General features: G+C 37.1%; 1 protein-coding gene across 1 annotated transcript; it reads left to right on the forward strand.

Annotated features, from left to right (window-relative positions):
• The first annotated feature begins 722 nt into the window (after positions 1 to 722).
• LOC125775904 (uncharacterized) lies at positions 723 to 1,986 on the forward strand. Its single transcript, XM_049446908.1, has one exon. The coding sequence runs from the start codon at positions 877 to 879 to the stop codon at positions 1,669 to 1,671; it is 795 nt and encodes a 264-aa protein (XP_049302865.1). The 5' UTR covers positions 723 to 876; the 3' UTR covers positions 1,672 to 1,986.
• Positions 1,987 to 16,388: the final 14,402 nt, after the last annotated feature.

Below are 16,388 nucleotides of genomic sequence, written 5' to 3' on the forward strand. Positions count from 1 at the left end.
TGGTGTGGTTTGTACGCTGGTGGAATCATTGGACCGTATTTTTTCAAAGATGCTGTTGGACGCAACGTTACGGTGAATGGCGATCGCTATCGTTCGATGCTAACAAACTTTTTGTTGCCAAAAATGGAAGAACTGAACTTGGTTGACATGTGGTTTCAACAAGATGGCGCTACATGCCACACAGCTCGCGATTCTATGGCCATTTTGAGGGAAAACTTCGGACAACAATTCATCTCAAGAAATGGACCCGTAAGTTGGCCACCAAGATCATGCGATTTAACGCCTTTAGACTATTTTTTGTGGGGCTACGTCAAGTCTAAAGTCTACAGAAATAAGCCAGCAACTATTCCAGCTTTGGAAGACAACATTTCCGAAGAAATTCGGGCTATTCCGGCCGAAATGCTCGAAAAAGTTGCCCAAAATTGGACTTTCCGAATGGACCACCTAAGACGCAGCCGCGGTCAACATTTAAATGAAATTATCTTCAAAAAGTAAATGTCATGAACCAATCTAACGTTTCAAATAAAGAACCGATGAGATTTTGCAAATTTTATGCGTTTTTTTTTTAAAAAAGTTATCAAGCTCTTAAAAAATCACCCTTTATAAGCGTACACCTTTTATTATTAGCGTAATCTTATTGTTGTTTTCAATTTGCTAATTTCAATGCATATTGCATATTACATGATAGCATTCAATCGCGAGGGAAAAGTTATGATGAGCACTGCTTATTTATAAAACTGAAAAAGTAAAAGTTTGATATAAATTCATAATGGGAAGAAAACGAAATGTATTCATACGTGATTTTTATATTATTGAAGGCTCTAATGGAGAATGTAAACTTTGTAAAAAAAAACGAGTGCACTCTGTTTAACTAATATGAAAAGACATTTACAAAAGGACCATAGTGATATATATGATGACAAAAGGGCTAAAATAGAAAGCAGTGAAGTAAGCAAAAACGATAAAAGAATTAAATTTACCGTTGAAATGTCCGTGAATGAAGTTGTTAATTCATGCATCACTTTGTTAACTAAACAATCAGTGCCCTTGTCACATTTTGATAGTGAGCCATTTAATACATTAACAAACCCAATATTTGATGGTCTACATATTCCAAAAATAAACTCAAGAAATATTTTACACCATTTGAAAGATCAGTGTGATAACTTAAAAAATAATATAAGAAATTTAACAAAAAATAAAATACTTTGCTTAAAAATGGATACAGCTACTCGCCACGATCGGGCTATTTTGGGTGTAAATGTGCAAATAATCACATCCAATAAACTTGAAATATTCACACTAGCCATGCTTGAATTGAAACAGAAACATACTGCGCAATATTTAACCACTAAAATTGAAAATGTTTTGAAAAGTTTCAATATAGATAAAGCGCAAGTTTATGCAGTAACCACTGATAACGGCAGGAATATGGTGAAAGCGGTGGAGCTGTTATCATTGCATAGTGATGACGAAGAAAGTGACAGTGAAATAGAAGATAATTACGAAAGTATTGTGTGTAATGTAAGATTCGAAAATATTATTTCTATTAAATGTGCTGCCCACACATTACAGTTAGCTGTTAAAGACTTTTTAGATAACTTAAATACAAATGTAGTGAATAAGTCACGGAATTGTGTAAAATATTTGAGAACACCTGCATATCGGTAAGTTATTTCCTTAAACTTCGCATGTACAAAATGTGTCCTTGTCAAATTTTTCATTCTATTCCAGACATAGTATAAAAAGTAGCCAAACCCACAAACCAATATTGGACGTACCAACACGTTGGAGCTCCACTTTTAACATGTTGAAGCGACTTCTACACTTAAAAGAATTTTGCTGTGAAAATTTGCCATTATCCGAGCAACTCCAAAGACATGAGTGGGCGGAACTAGAAAAAATGATGCAGGTTCTACAACCAGTAAATACTCTGACGCTGAAACTACAAAAATCTAAATTATTGTTCGGAGATTTTTATAAAAATTGGCTAGAGCTTATTTTTATTCTAAAAGACTTCAATACTAAGATGGCCAGACAACTTCTGGATCACATCGAAAAAAGGCAAACAAAGTTGCTTGAACGTGACACTATGTATGCAGCCCTATTTTTAGACCCCAGATTTAAGCGTGTGTTGTCAAATAGAGAATAAATTCGGCCAAAAATCATTTTAAAAAAATGGTGCTCAAGCTAGGTGAGCTAAGACAATAAATTTAAAATAATTTGTAATAATTTATAATATATTTTTAATGTTTTGTTTGTTATTTTTTTTAATGTTTTCTTATTTGTATTGTATTTAAGAAAAACACTGAAACTCACCGATTTTCCTGCTGGACACCACCTGTTGCAGAAGACTTATTTCTAATAGATGAAAGCTCCGTTGCAAGCTCTCGATCTTTATTAGCTGACGGTTTAAAGTCAATGGAGATGAATTATTCGTCTTCGGATGAAGATGACATTCCTACGTCAATAAATGACAGCCTCCGAAAAACATATTTTGAAATAGATAATTATAAAGAAAAACGTTTGGATACTTCTGCTAATTTATTGGAATATTGGGAGAGCAAAAAATTTGCGTATCCATGGCTTCGAAAATTAGCTTTAATTGTTCATTCTGTACCTGCCACTCAAGTCAGTATAGAAAGGTAATTTTCGGCACTCAGATTGATATTGGGAGATTTGAGATATAATTTATCTGAGGAACATTTAGAATCGATTATGATGGTAAAATTGAACACCTGACTTGGATGGTGGCTTGAATGGCAGCCAAAACGTATAAGCCTCTCGCAGTAGTAACCATTACTTTTTAAGTTTTACTTAAGCTAAGAATTTTAGAATTTTTTTATTTCGCTCTATTCACATTTTATAGCTGATACATTTTCCATGATATTTTCATAATTTTCTATATTTTAATTGTCAGTTTCTTCTTTATCACTACGCCTAATTTTGCTTCTTCTGAATACTGTTTTAATTAAAGCATTGCTACCGTGAATATATCTACGTAAGGGTTTATTGGACGTTTGATAATGGATAAGTCGCATATATTCATGTATAAAAATTGGAATGATGGAGCATATTGTAATACATACGGCATAAATAAATAAATAAAAATTTTGAATTGATTTTTATTATTGATAAAAAAAAACTAAAATCAAATAACTTTTATTTTTGATCTAAATATATAAAAATCAAAAATAACTCTTATTTTTTGATTTTTTGATAAAAGTCATAAGAGTTACGGTCCCTGGTTTAAAATGATCCAGCAGGCTTACCCAGATGTTGCTTTATATAGAAGTGGTGTGTTTTGGTGACACCAGGCCTTTTTGGGAGACCTGTGACTTCGACAAACACCGACAATGTGACTCGTGTACGGAAAGTTTCGAACTCAGACGTCGACTTTTATCAAAATCTTTGGTTCATGGCAATGTGACGGAACACATGAACATGAACATGCGAAACGTGTGCGCGAAGATGGTCCCAAAAGTACTCGCTGACGACCAGAAATTGCAGCGAGTGGAAGTGTGCCAAGGAAATTTGAACTTGTGTGAAAGCGGCCCCATTTTGAAAATTTTTAAGGAATTGTAACAATTGGCTCAACATTTTTTTTAAATCGACTCAGTTCTATTACTTACCAGACAAACCCTGCTTTCATAAAATTTTACTAGAACCATTTAAAAGACAACAACAAAGACAAAGCTACTTGAATGAATGTACGCCGCGGTTTCAGAGAAAAGGTCGCTTTTATGTAAGCCCGAATCTATCCGATTCTCCTCTCTAACATTAAAATGCACAATGAAAACCTTATTAAGATTATAAATACGCAGTGTCAAAGTTGCTAAATTCTTTTTAATTATGCACACGTAAATGTGCGAAAGTTTTAAACACTGGTCGAGGTAAACAAAAACAACCAAAATATACTAATAAACCAGCAAGAATATAGCCGTAACTATATAAGTATATTAGGGTAGTACTATTTTTTGTAGAAGTCCAACTACTACTACTCTGATTGGTTATATATGGTATGTACATTCACACATTGCGCAAGCTAGATTTTAATACATTGTATTCATGAACAACGCAGACCTTTTATTCCATTCATACTTCATCCACTGCCCCAATTATCGGAGAAGAGAAAGAGAAACAAAAAACATGTAAATTCGGGTGTAACCGAAAACTTCTTACTCATTATTTTATCTATAATTACAATATTATTACAAATTTATTAAAGTTTTATTGTGTTTACTTCATTGATTTCTAAATTATAACCACACACCCCAAAATTTGGTTGAAATTGGTCAAGCAATCCCTGTGATTTTTCATTCGTTCGGACGTTTCTATATCCATTAGCGTTTTTTGTACTTTTTGACCTTACCACCATGGCGTTCGCTAAATGTGCCATGCCAAAAAGCACCACCCTTATCCTTTTCATATATACTATAGACTAGCTGTTACCCTGTGTGCCTCGCTACACCTAAATCGATTAAAACTCTTAAGGGTTTTTACTCTGTGTTTTATTTATTGTTGTAAAACTGTTACTTATTTATAAAACATATTGGTATACAACATTTTTGGTTTTCCACCTGGCGCGTAAATGAATAAGCACCTTGGTGTTCCCACTCTCGAGCATGCGACGAACAATTGGCCGTGGGAGAAGCACGGTTCTTTCAAATTGACGCCGCACACTTGAAACGTTTGCCCTTGCGATTTGTTGATGGTCATCGCAAAGGCAAGACGTACTGGGAACTGCAAGCGCTTAAATTCAAACGGCATGTCCGTTGGAATCATGGGAATGCGTGGTAAGAGTACGACATCACCTGCTGCCTTGCCATTTAGTATTGTTGCTTCAATCAAATTTGGCCACAATTTTTTGACTGAAAGCCTTGTGCATTACACAAAGTCGGTGGATTAAGATTTCGTAGAAGTATAATGGGTGAACCGACTTTCAGGACCAAACGATGCGGTGGCAGACCGGGGGGATCCAAAGAATTCAAGAACTCAGTTGGATAATTGACTACTTCATCTTGATTCAAAACGCTATCAATCGATATATATGTTGTAGCTTCTCCTGGCAGTTTTTCTTGAATGGCAAAATTGATTTCGTTGACGTGTACATTTTTTGGTGCCAATATTGCGCGTTCACTTAAATAATCGTTGCGTTGATAGTATTCAACAAAATTCGGAAATACACTTTCAATCAATTATTCCTTCGATTGTAAAAGTGTACAAAAGTTGTTCAGCAATGTGATCAAACCGGTATCATCGATTGGTATTTTGCCTTCGCCAATGTCCAACAACTGCTTCGAAAACGCCGCTGCGGATCGATCATTTTGCAATTGGACTCGCATATTGATGGTAAGAGTCAGCCTTTCAACATGTCTCCACAAAACTGACGATTTTAAACATGCGTTTATTTCGTCGGCAGGAGTTGATCGAGGAATGACTGGCAAAGTTTGCCGAAAATCGCCGGATAATAAGACTAATGCTCCGCCAAAAAGTTGTTGCTTTTGGCGTAAATCTTGCATTGTTCTATTGAATGCTTCTAATGACTTTTTGTTAGCCATTGGGCACTCGTCCCATAGAACTATTCCAGCTCCTTGCAAAACTTTTGCCATTGCTGAATTCCTCGATATGTTGCACGTTGGTGTTTCAACGACTTGGATGTTCAACGGTAATTTCAACGCAGAATGTGCTGTTCGGCCGCCATCAAGTAGAGTAGCAGCGATGCCTGACGAAGCAATTGCCAGCGCAATTTTCTGCTGTGACCGTATAGTAGCAAGAATCAAAGAGATCAGAAACGTTTTCCCTGTACCACCGGGCGCATCCAGAAAGAAGAATCCACCGGCGTTATTGTCAACCGCTTGTATAATCTTATCATAAGCATTTTTCTGCTGAATATTTAATTTGGTAATGTTAGCTTGTATGAAAGCACGCATTCATTGCAATCGTATTGTTGTTCACGTTGAAGCTCATGGTCAAGCATATCAATCACTGAACGATTGGGCACAGTTATGCCAAGTTGCGCTAATGCCTTATTCGCAATTGTAAGGCACAGATCTTCAACCAATATCAAAGCAACATTATACATTTGTAATGTATATAGCAAGTCTGCGTCCGATGCTCGATTACGCGCCAAAACTAATAAGTCCTCGGTCATGCAGCCTTTGTACTTATTCCACAGTTCTTGCGGATTTGACGGAAGGCATGTAGATATTATTATTGCGAATAATACGCGTATTAGTTTTGGATGAGATGTGAGTGATGCGTCATGAAGTGCGGTGTCCCAATGCATATCATCTTCTACCAAATGCAATCGCTGACATGCTTGACGATACGTCACACACAACTGACCGTCAACAGTTTTTAAATCATCAAATGATCTTGGTCCGCGCACGTTGACTAATAGCAGACGCAAATAGAAACATTCGGCGTTGTTCGGATGGATGGTGTAAATGCGTCCTATGCATCGGTTTTACGGACATTTGGATAACCGTCAACACGCTCCCCTTGCTTTCGCCGTTGAAATGTTTTCGATGATGGAGTCCAAGTGAAATATTGTGGTATTTCGGAATATAGCAATGTTCTTGCAAATTCATCGGTTTCACACAACTCGAAAAAGGTAGTAAGTGTTGTCCGCGGTGGTCGTGCTGCGCTCTGTTGTATATTGTCTGCAGTGAAATAAACGCGTTGACCATTTTCGAGATGAACTGCCAAATGAAGAACAACGGGATGCCAGTCGTGTATTGGAAACGATAAAATGCGCCATACCGCTTCGTTGCTGCTTATATAACGGCCCATTTGGTATTGCTAAATTTCAGCGATTGTCTGATAATCAGCCACTCCGAAAACTGCCATATCACTGCCCTTATTTACGTATTTGCAGATGTATTTAATCGATTTGACAGAGTTGCAATATTCTACATTGATGTGCGCTTCGAAAATTTTTGACAACTATGGTGAATACGGCACGACGCAACGATTATCAACATCAACGTCTTGATCCCGAACTTTTATGACCGTTGAATTACCACCATCTTCAGCGGATCGACGCCGATATAATTGATATCCGTCATTTCCAGTGATTGTATCATCAACTAAAGCTCTAGGATAGCGCTTTGAACACTTATTGTCAATCATGCATGGTGACGTTGGATTAATAGCGCCTCAAGGGCCGTGGATCATGTTTTTTGTTACAACGTCGAACAATTGTGGGTCGATTGCTTCATCTGGAATTTCCGCTGAGATGACTTTGTCAATCTGATCTGGTCGTATTTTGCGAACTAACCAAATCAAGATGTGTGCATGCGGTAATCCTCTTTTCTGCCATTCGATCGAGTACATCCAGCATCGAACTTCTCCAAAAACACAAAGTTTCACAATTAAATCTATCATTGCTTTTTGCTTTTCCCTGAATACACGTGCTGTTAAGTCGTGACGATCAGTTGTTGATTGACCGGGGTACAAATGGCATTTGATGTCATTCCACTTGGGATTGCACGTGAACGTTATGAACAGATCCGGTCTGCCGTAATGGCGCACATACGACATCGCATCTTGCGCATACTCGTGCATATGGCGCGGACTGCCGATGTATGTGGCTGGCAATATTGTCAGACGTCCAATGCTATTCACATTTGCATCATTCATTACGGCGTCTCTCAAATGGATGTACTCTTCAGAACGCAATTTCGCTTGGTTGAATCGAATAAAGTTGACACGTTCGGTCTCGATCTTCGCATACATGTCAACCAAATACTGATGGAAAAGCTTGCGACATTTCAGGATGTAGTTGTCTTCCTGCGGACGAATCATTATTCTGTACGAATAGAAGTTCATCGCACTGAGTTTTTTCGGGTGTTTCTTGGCCTATAAATGAAAAATACACAAAACATTGAATCGTAAGTAACATTTCTTCTCAGAAATTGTACTTTTTTACCAGTAGTTGGATTTATCAATCGCATATTGATGTGATAGCCGTCATCACCTCTCCACAATAATATCGGATATTGTAACTACGGTGTAGCTCGGAAACACGCTGAAGTTGTTCGTTTCTACGGTGCAGTACAATATCTCGCGATTCAAACTGTTCGCCAACAATGACGATTGCCACCTCATCGATTGTTGGTGGGTTGAATCGTCTGGCATGCTGCCCCATCGGCATTTTATCTGCTATGATGACGATTCGATGGTTATCAGACGGCATGCGGTCCAATGCGATTTTGAACAATCGAATCAATTCATTGTGCTCATTGAGAAATCTTTGCAAATTTAGTACGATTTCTCGCCTTGTGCCGGTCGCAATTTTACATCGTTGATTTAGTTGGTCAGTTTCATTACCGATGAAATATATTTGCAAAAATTGATAGTCGGCATCGACAAATGGTATGAGCAAGCCTGCTCGATGGTATATTTGTCCCTGAATCTGCAGAATAAAAATGTCAAATGTTTCACTGGAAATTCCATGCAAAGTAATCACCTTGAACGTCGGCATAAATGGATCTCTAATGATCTTTGTGGCACCAAAAGAAGTCATTTGAAAGCATGAATTGTACGCTTGTATGTAGTCGCAGTCAGGATCGTAGTGAAAGCCAACATGTTCCATTTGATCACGAAGGCAGACAGGAACTCGGCCTTGACGGTAATTTGGCCGTTGATTGTCGGCGAATTCAGCTCTAATCTGTGCACACCGCTCTCTGTATACCGCTCTACCTCGGGCATTCACTTGAGCGCGTTGCTCTTCGCTGTGATTTCTTCTTAATATTGACATTCGACGTGAATCACTCGTATGCCTGCCAACCGTATTACGTTGGCGCAGTCGAGGCATTTTCTAGAGTATGCATATTTGAAGTACATAAATAAAAATGTAAAAATTAACCTAAAACTACATCTTAAACTACACACGCATATGCAATAAGACCCACCAACAGTGTATTTGCAAACCGCATACGCACTAACGAAACAATAACAATACTCACTTGCTTTGTGTGTGTTGCACACAAAATCGGTTCGAATAAATGTAGCAAATCGATGGAACTAAATCTGGAAAAAACACACAGTGTTGAAACACTTTTTTTTTACACACACCGCGCATTTTCAAGCGACAATCGAACCGCATGGCATCACATACGAAACAACAACAATACTCACTTGCAGAATGTTAATCACGTTGAAATCAGAGAAAAATACACACAATTTTAAAATATGTCAATAGAAAGAACAAAAAGGCAAATACGATCAACATGCGATGTCAATGTTTTTTATTATTTGTAAACATCCGCCAGTTGTTTCTGTTTATTAGAAAGGAATTAAAAGGCATTTGACAGAACTACCAATCTTGCGGCAAAACATTATTTCATGAGAATTTGTATAGGCGGGATGTATCATTTTATTTTATTTTTTTTTTGCAAAACGCGCAATGATACACACATTAAATTTCTTATGTGCACCCTCCAAACAGACCCCAATCACCCCTGAAAATTTCATTGAAATCGGGCAAGCCGTCTAGGAGGAGTATGCGAACAGGAAGTTTTGCCACTTAATTTTATATATATAGATGTGTAGATATGTATGTAAAGTTGCAACTTTATTGAATATTTTTGCACGCGTTAATGAGAATAATAAAAAAGAGCAGAATTAAACTTATTGAAAAAAGGAAGGGAAAAGTTTGATACTACAAAAGGGCGCTAAAAACGATCAGCGGTTTGAGGTTGGACGGTAGCTTTCATAGTTGTCGTTTTACGTGGTGCGCGCCACATTGTTGTTGGTAATATGTTTCTTGAAATTAGGTAGCTTCAAAGAAGCATTCAACCCAACTATTATATAAAGCAAAATGTATGGAAGCGAAAGAAGGAAGGAGAGCGGGAGGTTGGGGTATGAAACGTAAAATAGGCAATAATCAACAAAAAAAAGGAGCCAAAGTTGACGCTGGAATGCAAGGCATACAAAAAATTATAAGACGAGCACTTGAGCTATGTAAAATGGGTTAGAATGTAGCGTTTTAAAGCACCTGAGTATGTGCTACGTTGTTTGTCCGCGTCCTGTTGCTGTAGTGTGAGTAAGTTGTGTGCCTTTATTCATTTGTGTTAGTGAGTTTTTGTTTGACAGCATAGCATTGCTTATATACATATATATGAAGCTACTTTATATATGTGTAGATTCGCGTTTTTTGTATATTACTTAAATGTGTTCATTTGCTATTTCAAAAAGGTCGATGTATAACTTTAGACGTTAAACCGGCCTAATCCGTTCTTTTTCGCTCAGCGTTAACACAGTTCTGCATAAGTGGCTACAACTGCCCTCTTGTCGCGCATAATTCTGGGTTTTTTATACGTTGTCGCTACTACTCCTTTCTACACGATTTTCTTCACGGTTTCTACATGCATGTATATGCACATTTATTTTGCGATCTTTTGCTGATGCTCAGACTGATATGAACCTAAAAGGTTATTGAGTGGGATAATGAAAAGATATACACCTGCGGGCACTCGGAACTTACCACTATAATTTCTTAACTTTTGAACTGATTTTTTCGTACTTTCGGGATTGTTTTAACAGATTTTATTATTTTTTAGTAAGCAGAAGTAAATTATATTGTATTACCTAATTATAAATATGTTAGTGTATTATATATCGAGAACATGCTGTAAGTCTCTTTAACTTTCAAATGATTTAGTCTATAACTGCATGTGTTTGTTTTCAGTTTTTAACATTTTTAATAAATAACATGTGACTAACTTATTTCTAAATAAAAAAAAACGATATCTCAGAAATTGCCGCTATAAAGTGTTGCCAAATATGTGCAGTACTTGAAAATTTCGAATGATAAATTAGACAATATTCGTTGGTTTCTTTGTTCGAGTGAAACCACAATAACATCTGATAGAGAGCTGTATATATAAAACAATTTAGGTAGTAAGTATTATTATCAACTGACGCCACACTGTGCGCAGCAGCCACCACATGGAGTGCTCCCCTTTGTCCTACATTCAACCATATTTACATATTCCTAAAATTTTCCAAGATGCATCTCAACAAACTTCAAAGCTTTGCTTACATACGTCCTCACACACATATTCTTTCAAATATTCGTAGCTTTGAAATTATCTCGCACAACATCATTTTATGTAAGCTCCTTTGCAAATTTCATTCAATAAAGATGCGGCAAGAAAGTGTAAATTTCTTAATGAACACCAGAAACCCTTTCATGATAGTCGTAAAGTTTTATATTCACTTCATTTTCACATTTCTCAGCGTTTGGCATGCAAAGGTTTCACAAAAGCATAACTGACGCAAACATACATATAAATACATATGTAAAAAAATGAGCATATTGCCTTTGCTCTGTGAAAGTATTTTTATAGCGCACACATAAATTTTGGAAAAACGGTTTCCTTTTAATTAAACAAAACTTTGACCTGAAATCCTTGCGCAAAGGCGCGCTTTATATACATACATATCTACACACAAAAAGTAGTAAGCAAAATTTGTATTCACTCTAGTGTTCAAAGAACAACAATTGGATGAGTAACTTTTAACTTTTTTATGTTTTTTTTTTGCAATTTTAAAACTGAAGATTGAATCGATATTTGACTAAATTTCTACGCAGACTTGCGATAGTGAATCGTTTCATCGAATACGATATTCGCCGTGGCCAACGCGCAAAGGACCATACATCTATCGTAGAGCCTTTCTCTCGAAAACTCGCAACGTCGACTCATCCGTTGTTGTCCTCGTCCAAGCCTCTGCACCATAAAGCAAAACGGGAATTATGAGCGACTTATAGAGTTTGGTTTTTTTTCGTCGAAAGAGGACTTTATTTCTCAATTGCCTACTCAGTCCGAAGTAGCACCTGTTTGTAAGAGTTATTCTGCCTTGGACTTCGAGGTTGATGTTGTTGATGGTGTTGACGCTTGCTTCAAAATAAATGAAATTATCTACGACTTCAAAGTTCTGAGTGTAGAAAATGACGTGAGAGCCAAGTCGCGAATGCAACGACTGCTTGTTCGATGGCAGAATATATTTCGTCTTGCCCCCGTTAACCACTAGACCCATTTGCTTCACTGCTTTATCCATTCGGGGCGAAATGTTGAAAAACGTCGCTTTGATGCGGATTGTGGCTGCTAGACGTTCATCCACCAGAGTGAATGGTAGTACTCGGTGATGGAGTCCTCTCTCCCACCACGAATCCCGCACCAAACTTGCTCTTCTTTTATATGGCCACTATAGTACATGTCACAAGGACCTATTCGTCTCAGTCCTTGTCCTGTCCAACACACTTTTGGACGGCGGTGATGTCAGCCGCACTCTAACGAGGACATCAATCAGCTCAATAGCGACTTTTTTCCCAATTAAGGGACCATAACTTCCAGGTACCTGCCCTTAAATCGTAATCCTTAACACATACATATACATGCGTCGTCATCAAAAGGAGGGTCTCTCATCCGATGCAGTTGATAATCTTTCATGGAGGGCGCTTTCTACTCGAAATCGTCACTCCCAAATGAATGGCAATCGGAGACCTTTCCTCACTGGCGTGAACTTCTACACATGAATCCATCCTCCAATCAGTCGCACACACAAGCCACTTAAAATAAACGCTAACACTATTACATGAAACAGGGCAACCCAAATATAGAAGAGTAAGAACTCGTAACAATTGCTTTCTATTGTGCTCGTACTCCAACTTAGATAGTCACATAACAATTACTCATACAGCATGTTGTCACAGAGACAACCAAAAACTTACTGATTGTTCATGTATACAAAAATGACGACAGAAATACAAAAAAATCCCTAATATAATTTTGCGTGCCACCATCACATACACAGACAAACTTATAACAAGAATATACAGATGAATCAAAGTAAACAGGACTTTGAATCTAGCTATCTATATGTCGACTGGTGCGTTAGTATCTGCTATCTTTATCGATTGTCCATTTCATGACATTCCATTGATTGGAAATGAAGTTAATACGTTTTAAGTGTCAGTATGTTTGTTTTATCGGTGCGAAAATGAGTTTAGAACAAAAGGCCAACATTAAATTTTGTTTTAAAATTGGTAAAACTTTTACCGAAACGTTTCAATTGCTGAAACAAGTTTATGGCGATGATTGCCTACCCCGTAGCAGAGTGCATGAGTGGTTTCAACATTTTCAAAGTGGTCGTGAGGACATAAATGACTATCAACATGCGTGCCAATCAAAATCCGTGATCAACGGAAATTCCATCGAAACTGTACGTGAATTCATCAAAAATCAGTCGAAATAGTCATTAAAATTCATGGAAATGGACTTGAACATCTCCAAAATATCGATTTATCGCATTTTTACCGAATATTTGGGCTTACGAAAGATGTGTGCATGGTGTGTTCCGCACAAATTGACTGACGACCAAAAATTGTTCAGAATTCAACATTCGAAGGACACCAATGAAGAGGTCAAAAAAGACAAAAACTTCCTTTACGATATTGTGACTGGTGACGAAACGTGGTGTTTCCAATATAATACCGAAACAAAAAGCCATAGTGCTGAGTGGAAGGCACCGGGCGAGCCAAAAGTGAAGACAGTGCTGATTTGTTTTTATGATTCCAAGGGTATTGTCGATAAAGAATTTGTTCCACCCGGACCTTCTACCTTGGAGTTTTGAAGCGTTTGGTGCGCCGTATTCGACGTGTTTGGAACGAATATCGCGAAGATGAAAGTTGGCGTTTGTTGCAACGAGCTAAAACACTCGTTCGACATGCATTTGGACCATGAAAAAAGCTGTATTGAAGCAGAAGTAGACTATTTTGAATAAATGGATTTTGCCGAAAAAACATTTGTTTATTTCATTTATTTGGTTCGGCTTACTTTTAGTATGCCAATTTCGCAGGGTTATTTAGGAATTTAAGTGTTTAAAACTACGCCTAAAGTACCAAAGATATATTAACCGCGTGCATAATTATCGATCTTGGTTGTAAGAATTACCTTTGGGATAAATACTAGAAGTCCTTTCTTAGATCCGATATTCTTTTTTCGTTATGAAGAAGCAACTTGTGCTAAGGTCTTTATTCGATCATCATAGAAAGCAAATAAAGTTAGCCAGTTCCAAAATTTAATTTTTAAATTTATGTAATAATCAATTAATTCTGTCGCAAGATATATTTAAAATTATCGGAGCTAAAATTAAGATACAATTTTTACCACTCAGGAGAAAGTGTTATTTGAGGGCAAAATATCATGACTTTGATTATATTATATATCTCCCATAAAATAGATCTTAAAAGAATTTGTAACAACCCTGGATGAGAAGTACGATTTTACATATATTAAAGAAGTAACTTCGTAAAAGAATCGGCCCGTAAGAGGACATTAATACCTTTAAAATCGTCAAAAACTGTAAAAAATTGCTTTAAGGTCATAAGATCACAGTCGTCACAGTCACAGTTGCATCTATCATCAACACAAGCGTATCAGCTAAGAAGTTATTTCTTATCTCCAACTATCGTTGCTGTTATCTTTACAAACTTTTCACTGTGCATATGGAAGAATTCGTATGCCGACAGCAAAATAAAAACAATTTGCCGTCCACAGAGCAAGCGTCGGTTGAAGCAAGGATATGCACATTGTGAAGAGTAGAACAATTAAACTCATATGGCTGGCAGCCCCAACCATTTCAATTGTGGCATTTTTAACAAAATTAAGGAGCAGAAAAACTAAAAACCATAACGGCGAAAGCAAAACGAAAGTATTAATAAAACCGCGGAGATATGGAGAAAAAATAAAGCATAAAGTTAGTATAGGCGAGCTTAATTCCCACTACTATGACTTTTAGCGACCACTGACAAGCTGTATACCGTAACATACGATGAAATCCATGCAAATCACAGAAGAACTTTCTTAAGTTATCAGATAGTCCACGACATATCGCACACCATAATAAGTAGGTATGTATGTACAATAGTGAGATGGTTAGAAACGTATTGAGTATTTGCAAATAGGTGTGTCGCGCCAAGTGCACAAAATGCCATGTTTTGATAGGTCCGTCACCAGAGGAAATTAGTGATATGGTCGAGTGCATGACATGTCCAGTTGTGATATTAACATAATGACATTACAGACTCAGTTGCCTGAATAACACACACAAGCCATATGATGCATAAGAAAAAAAATATGACTTGATTATATGAATGAAGTCTCGTTTCACCAAACAAACTACCTGGTTTAATAAAATAATTTTTTATCTAATCAACAAAAAAATAATATACAAAACATAATAGGAGGAACTAGCTTTCAATATAGCGTTTTCTATGATATTAATAGTAGTAAGAATTATGTAACATAGACCTGCTTCCATCGTATTTATGTGTGTGGCATCTATTACATAAAAATTGGCAAACCTTTTATCACTTGTTCTTTGGTTTCCTTTTCTTTTGAACGAAATGTTTAATTAAGAAATTATTCTCTCCTTAATATTTTTGCGAATGCGAACACAGGCTTTTCGGTTTCAAGCCCATTTGCCTTAAGTAGATATATCCCGATTCCATGCTGGTGACACATGGTAGAGTTGTTCGGTAAAAAAATAATAAAATTTTTTCTAAAGAGAGGGACGAAAAACTATTTACTTCGTGCGTCTTTGCTCCTTGCACAAACATGGGTCCGAAAGTCTGACTTAGTGAACTGCGCCCGAGACAATTAAGTAGAATGGGAGAAATCGTCAGCCTAGAGATAAAACTTTTGTATCGTAAAATCTATTAACGGTGTAATAAAACTTAAATGACTTTAACGCCACGTGTACCCAGTGTCGAACTTGCATTCGGTGCGTCACACAAGATCAAATTCATAACAGCGTGTAACCCCCAAGCGCGAGGGTTATGAATTCGTATTAAATACATTGAGGCGACCATTTAAATCACTGTAGAGCTCCAGCCGTTATCATACATATATTCAACATTTCGTACACCTCCATATTTATTCTGTCCATTTTTACTTTGCAAAGATAAAATTTCTGATTTAACAAAAATCGATATTTGACCGGTACAGATGTAGCAGGGCGATAAAATTCATATGGTCACCATGCGCACGCTTCTCAAACACATCAACATCAACGACACAACAGACAATACGAGCGTGATACCTATCTACCATACAGTAGGTCAAGCAACCCAGGCGGAAACATGCTATGCAAATGAAATTTTTTTGAATGGTGGCGCCTTAACTCGAAGTGTACAATGAAAACAACAAAAGCAATTTTAATCGGTCCGCAAAAAATTTTTGTTGTTATCATTTAACTTCATTGTTTGCATAGCTGCAACTCATTTTTTTTTTCTCTGTTGAACTGATAAGAACGAGTGCAGTTGCACGTGAGAGCATGAGCTACAGTGCTGCGAGGTGCGTTTTTTGGTCGCATTG

The sequence above is a fragment of the Bactrocera dorsalis genome, chromosome 1 (assembly GCF_023373825.1).
Source record: "Bactrocera dorsalis isolate Fly_Bdor chromosome 1, ASM2337382v1, whole genome shotgun sequence".
NCBI classification, from domain to species: Eukaryota; Metazoa; Arthropoda; class Insecta; order Diptera; family Tephritidae; genus Bactrocera; species Bactrocera dorsalis.